The 6,962-nt window shown below is 38.0% G+C and overlaps 1 protein-coding gene across 4 annotated transcripts; it reads left to right on the top strand.

Annotated features, from left to right (window-relative positions):
* The first annotated feature begins 364 nt into the window (after window positions 1-364).
* On the top strand, window positions 365-6,713 carry LOC149847689 (uncharacterized). 4 transcript variants are annotated; one of them, XM_089993702.1, is made up of 7 exons: window positions 365-457; window positions 609-858; window positions 1,768-2,007; window positions 3,427-3,538; window positions 3,666-3,840; window positions 4,966-5,206; window positions 6,278-6,713. In XM_089993702.1, exons 2-7 carry the CDS (start codon window positions 675-677, stop codon window positions 6,577-6,579), a joined length of 1,254 nt encoding a protein of 417 aa, XP_089849828.1. In that variant the 5' UTR covers window positions 365-457; window positions 609-674; the 3' UTR covers window positions 6,580-6,713. The 4 variants fall into 4 exon arrangements, with proteins under 4 accessions (XP_089849828.1, XP_089850855.1, XP_089850475.1 ...); XM_089994729.1 differs by having other exon boundaries at window positions 370-467; XM_089994349.1 differs by having other exon boundaries at window positions 370-467; window positions 614-858.
* The last annotated feature ends 249 nt before the right edge of the window (window positions 6,714-6,962 follow it).

The raw sequence follows: 6,962 nt of genomic DNA on the forward strand, positions 1-6,962 counted from the left end.
GTCGGATATGTAAAAAAAAAAAAGGAAAAAGGAAAAAAATTATTTTCCACTTGGGGATTTGAAACAGGAAGCCAACATTTTCCGCGTTGAAAATACCACAAATTTCAGTATCAGTCCATTGAAAACAACGATAAGAGCCCAAGCTACATTCTTCAAATAACTAATTTAACATAAATTACAAGCAATCCGTAACGCGATAAGAAATGAAAAGGAGATATTTTGATAAACCACGGCGTTTGGGTATTATATCGGGCTACAGAAAACGTGACGATAAATTCGGATATTTAAAAATTATCGTCGATGTTTTTTTGCAGCCCCAAATGACACGCAAATACGCGTTGGGTATATATATTATACGAACGAAAGAACGAGTACGCGAGAAAAGACATAAGACTTCTGTTTCCATCGCTGCGACCGAATCAAGGAAGAGTCAATCCCTTCGCAGGGGAAGGGAAAGGTTTTCTAGGGTTCTCTCTCTCTGAGTTTATGTTCGCAACGCAAATTCGTGATCGATAATAGATAATTTCGAAGATTCTTCTCTCTGGTTCCTCGAATTCGTAGCAATCTTGTTTGTTTTTGTTTGTTTATTGTTTGCTTTTCTTGGTTAGAAAAGGAAAGGAGAGAGAGAGAGGGAGAGAGGAGGTCGGAGGTGAGGAGGAGGAGGAAGGGCGAAGATGTGGGCAGCTTCCTGCCTGGCGTCGTGCTGCGCGGCGTGCGCCTGCGAGGCTTGCCGCTCGGTGGCCGGCAGCATCAGCCGGCGTTCCGCAAGGATCGCCTACTGCGGCCTCTTCGCGCTCTCTTTGATCGTCTCCTGGATCCTGAGGGAGGTCGCCGCCCCTCTGATGGAGAAGATCCCATGTAAGCCAACCAGAGGCCTTTCTTTTCTTTTCATTGTTTCCTCTGTTTTCCCCTGTTTGCCTTTGCCCTTTTCTTCTTATTCGTTTTTTTTTCTCCATTTTCTTCTTATTTACTTGCCTCGTCTCCGATTTCCTGTTTTTGTTCATAGCACGAATTTTTGATGGTTAATTTCCTTGGCGATGTTGTATATGGATGATCAGGCATCCTTTATACAATCCCTCACATATCCAGCAAGACTAAATAAAAATATAATTATTTCCTTTTTGTGGGTACTGCTGAATTTGTCCTTGGAGTCTTATGATCAGACCTGTGGATTGGTTTTTGTTTCTAGATTTTTTAGGTACTAAATGTGAGTCTTCAGTTTCTGTTCTTTTATCATCATTACCTTCGTCGTCCTTGTCATCACCATCATCATCGAAAACGTTGTGAATATTGTAAATTGTAGCTTGGAAAAATTATACTAGGGCAGAATTGTCATTGTTGTTTGTCTATGAAGTTTCAGAATATTGTGGACATATCTCCTGTGTCAAGAGGCATGTCTTCTCTCACACGTAGTCCTAGGTTTATTCTTTAGTGATGGATGATCTATATGTCGAGTTTAACGTGTCGTCGTGTAAGTGATCTTGCTTCAACAAGTGATCTGTTCTCTTGTTTTATCCAGGCTGCTTGGAGAATCATTTTGTGATTCTGATAACTTAGGAGGGTTGTATATTTTGTTCTTTTGCTTCCTGATATTTCACTTTTTAGGAACACTACATGCTAGGCTTGCTGCATTGCTTCATTGAACACAAACATGCACAAACAGTAGCACATACGATCATGTGCATGGCTTTGTAACTTGTATTCTTCTTTAATCTTTTTTATGGGTTACTGAAAAGGGATAAATCAATCTATTTGTGGATTGTGTAGGGATAAACCATTTTCACCAAACTCCAGATAGAGAGTGGTTTCAAACTGATGCTGTGTTGCGTGTGAGCTTTGGAAACTTCTTGTTCTTCACCATCCTGGCAGTTTTAATGATTGGGGTCAAGAACCAGAATGATGTCCGAGATAGTCTCCACCATGGTGGATGGATGGCAAAGATTACAAGCTGGTGTATTTTGGTAGTACTGATGTTTTTCCTCCCAAATGAACTGATCAGTTTTTACGGTAAGGTTTTTGTCAATAAAGGTTCTTTTCTATAGGCATTTAGTGATAGAATGAGCCATCACATCTGAATAACGGGTCAAATATTGATGGTCTTTGTCATTTTCTATGGACAAATTCCTTTCTGCATGTGCCCTTTTCAGGATTTTTCTTTTGACTTTGGACTTTAACACGTGTTATTCTGTAAAGGTACCAATGCCTAAGTTCTATGATTTGCATCTTTCAGTAAAAACTGAAGAATAAAATTATTGGGTTCTGTCCAGATTGCTTAGTTTGATAAGAGCAATTTTCTTCTTACCTAGATATAGGAGGTAGAAGATCTTCTGGATTGCTCTCTCCTTTTGAGGAGCAATATCACAATGTGAATGTGGCCACTTTATCATCTGCAAGTCTCATATTTGGAAAATTTCCTTTTTTTTTTCTTGTAGGTTATATATTTTGTTAATTTGCTTGTTCTTTTTATCCTATTGTATGAGGATTTCTTCTTTGTATGCATCTTGTTCAAGAAACTGTTGTTTGTTTAATGCACACGGAACATTGGTATACAGTTGTTGATCAGTCATTAGTGTGTTCTTAAATTACTTCTTGTGCATAACATTTCTGTTCATTAGGTGAACTAGAAACATGGCTTGTGATGCCATAAATTGGCATCCTCATTGCATGAAGCTGATGGAATTTTTCAGTCTTTTTGATGTGGTAAATCTGCCTATGCTAATGTCCCATTCGGCATCATTCCCATTTAAGATCCTAAAGAAACCACAGTGACGATAATTAAAAATGAAGAATGTTAAAAATTTGGTGAATATCATGTGATTTTCCCTCTTTATTTAAGAGGCAAGGAAAGATAGTGAGAGTCATTAAAAAAATGATTTTTCATATTCCAATCTTCATATTCTCATCACCCTATACATTCATACATACATACATATGTATGCATTATGTATACACACACAAAAACTTGCACGATTGTGTTAATTCTTGCAAACTGTCTGATGTTATGGGCTGTCAATCATAAACTAAAAGTCTAAAACATGTCAAATATATATAGTTAATTAACACTTTAGACACATTTAGTCTTGCTTGTTCACCTCAATTTGACCAGATCATAAAATGGATAAAATGGGTTGGTTTTAGGTCCATAACCGTATTGATCCATACCAGAAGTATGCAACTGATACCCATGTTGACATGTACGACACACATATGCTGGCTTGGTAGAAATATCCATGTTACATAGTCTTGAGTTTTGACCCATCTTATTACCGCAATAGAAAATAATGTTTATAAGATCAAAGGGCCATCCAGCAACATGCCCAACATGGCACTATTCTCTTGTTATTTCCAGATGTTGGATCCTTTTTCTGTCATAAAATCCAGGGTACAACTCATTGTGGGTCTCACTTTTTACTGTTTAAAATGCAGAGACTACATCAAAGTTTGGTGCAGGATTATTTCTTCTTGTTCAAGTTGTTCTCTTATTGGACTTTGTGCATGAATGGAATGACAGATGGGTTAGCAAGGATGAACAGTTCTGGTTTGTGTCTGTTGATCTTCATTTTTTGCACAATATTTTGGAATCTATTTCATAATTACAGTTTTGATTACTCAAAAACATATTTTGCTGGTGTCTTTCTCATCTAAAATATTCTTATTGATTGCAGGTATGTGGCACTGTTTGTTGCCTCACTCATCTGTTACGTGATAACATTCTCGTTTACGGGGCTCCTCTTCCATTGGTTCACACCATCTGGACATGATTGTGGTCTCAACACCTTCTTTATTGTCATGACTTTGATCCTCGTTTTTGTTTTTGCTGTTATTGCATTGCATCCAAAGGTAAACTTTAACAATAATATGTATAAAGGATGCTCTATAGTTCTAATGTTCACTGAAATATTGTAGCATCATAAAATTTGTTGTCAAGGGCCTAAAGTCAAATACTGCTGACGAGTGACAAGCATTAAACTAGGTATATATTAGAGATAGTTTTGATATAAGTTGGTTTTAGTAGTTTTTTTATATCTGCAGTGATTTGTTGATGCATCTTCTGCACTCAAGACTGGTAGTTGTGTTTGTGATCCTTGGTTTTCTGTCCTTTAGGTATTGTTGATGACTATTAAACCTCATGTTTATAAAATATTTAATATTTTGTGCTACCTCTTTCTAATGGATAATTCCTTATGGAATCCCACTTTACCACATGAATTAGATTAACTGTGAATTGCTGTTTTTGTATTCAGTTAGTGTTAAGTTGTATCCAAGTCAGGTCTGATTCTGATTCAGATGGACCTGGGCCAAATCGGACTTATATTTGAGTGACCTTGGTCAGACGTGTGGGATATGATTGGTCACATGCATCAAATGCAGGTTGAGGCCATCAGCCATGTCATTCATGTTTGATCCAGGTTAGCACTAATGTGTATGTGGAGTAAATCGGAGAGCCAACCTGTAGCAAGTTGGCCTAACCCACGTATGATGAAATCCTGAACCACCCTCTTGGATTTAAGCATAGTTTAGAGAAAAAAAGGGTCTTGTTTAGGCCTGGATAGGCTAGGATGGATCCAGGTAGTTCTGATTGAGATTTAGATTTTCTGGGCTGATTCCACGTGGTGGGGAGTGCTTAATAACCATGCTAAGTAGGAAATATAGCCTTTGACTGAATTTTTCTGTATAGGAAGCTCTCTCTCTCTCATACACACAGACACAGACACATGAATGCTTCATTGACCCTTGCTCTCTAATATATCAGTTCACAGTGGCGCTAGGTTGCCCACCAAATGTACTAGTCAAAATGATGTTTGTTTTCATTTGAAAGAAAACCATTATGCTCTTTCCTTTAGATTTTTTTCTTTTTTAGTTATTGACTAGGATGCTTTTCAGTAGATTCATATCTTAATTAGTTAGCCTGATGTTCTTTGTGCTTTATTCTTTTCCTGACAAATAGTTATTTTGATGCTACAGGTCAATGGTAGTCTTTTGCCTGCCTCTGTTATTTCACTGTATTGCACTTACCTGTGCTACAGCGCCCTTTCCAGCGAACCACGAGATTATGAGTGCAATGGCCTTCATAATCATTCAAAGGCTGTTTCCACTGGTACCTTGGTATTGGGGCTAATGACAACAGTTCTTTCTGTCGTATACTCTGCTGTTCGTGCAGGCTCTTCCACTGCTTTGCTTTCTCCACCAAGTTCACCCCGTGCAGGTCAGTAATGATAACAGCCCACGTTGATTTGCTATTTTACCTAAAAAGTTGACTGTCTTCTTGCTAGCAGCAATTGACTTTGTGATCTGAATCTAATGCTGTTTGATTCAATATTGTAAATTAGATAAAAAATATATTTTCCATATGGTAAAGAAATGGCATAAATCATGATTGGGACATTCAAGTCAGTCATGTTCAAAATGTGGTGCTATGTCACATAGTCTAAGGGTATGGGCGGAGGTATGGATTGGAGGATTATATATACATATATATAATCATGGTTAGCATTCTCGGAACTGAGTCTCAGATTTGTCGTTTGCCACTCAGTGACTTGGGCCAGTCAGATTTTTTGCCTAATTTACCAAAAATAAATGATAGGCATATATATTATAATTTTATACTATAAGAATAAAATAACCTAAGGTCCTAAATAACTAATATAACTATATAAGTGCATCAATGATAAAAAGATTACCTATCAACCAAAGGATAAAATCAATGATCGGAAACTACTCATTAACCAAACTTAAACCTGATTCCGATCAAATGATAAAAAATACAGGGTCATGGAGCAAAAGTTACCAAATATATGATAAAATTAGCATCAATCAAAGCATAAAAATCAGTATTGAAAAATTACTCCACCAGCCAAACCATAATCCTCAAACATACAATGATCAAGCATACACGGTCACAGAGAGGAATACACAGATGCATGATCAGAAAATATCCATCAACCAAACTGAATGGTCAAATTACCAACCTCACTGAATGGTCAAATTACCCATCAATGATCAAACATGCAGTCTTACACACTCACATATTGCAAAGGAATGACAAATATCTAATTCCATGCTTCAAGAGCCCAAGCAGCTTTGAACCCAAGTGTACCCAAACTATGAAAAAGGTGTTTGAGGGTGGTGTGCATTCTTTTTATGATATATTATGTGTCCACTTGCTCGTATGGCCTTGGTTTTGTTGATGCTGGTATCATGTGTGCATTCTCGCATATGAGTGAAGTTATGATGTTGAGCTTATACTGAAAATCGTTCTTGTTTTGATTGATGAAAGGGTCAGGGAAGCCTTTACTTTCGTTCGACAAGTTGGAGGAGCAGGAAGAACGAAAGAAAGAGAAAGCACGTCCCGTCACATACTCCTACTCTTTCTTCCATCTCATATTCTCTCTGGCAAGTATGTACTCTGCAATGCTTCTAACTGGCTGGACAAACTCGGTCGGTGGGAGCGGGAAGCTTGTTGACGTGGGATGGTCATCTGTTTGGGTCCGTGCTGTAACTGGGTGGGTGACTGCTGCCCTTTTCATCTGGTCCCTTGTTGCCCCTATTCTGTTCCCTGACAGGGAGTTCACGGTGTAAGAAAGTGCAGCGTCAACTTAACTCTGAAGCCTCTTTGAGGCTCTACAACATTAAGTTCTCTTGCTTTTGGGTGTGCTTGCCTGTATGGTTCTATATAAATATTCCGACTGTTAAGACGACTGTAGTCTTAATAACTCTGGTACTTTCTCCATTTCTGTGACCTTATGAACGAGGAAAATGATGTGTTGTAAACAAATCTTCTCCGGTAATGAAGTTTGGTGGGCATATATTCCTTAAAAAATTGATCATTTAAATATAGCTTTTGATCCCAGGGGCTCATCATATGGGACTCAAAATGGCTAACGATTCTGTGGGAACTAAACTAGATATGAATTGAAAGACCTGGACTAGGCGCCCCTCTAGCGGCAGGTTTTGCCTATTCC

Source organism: Nuphar pumila, chromosome 1 (assembly GCF_984573655.1).
Source record: "Nuphar pumila chromosome 1, dmNupPumi1.hap1.1, whole genome shotgun sequence".
Taxonomy (NCBI): Eukaryota; Viridiplantae; Streptophyta; class Magnoliopsida; order Nymphaeales; family Nymphaeaceae; genus Nuphar; species Nuphar pumila.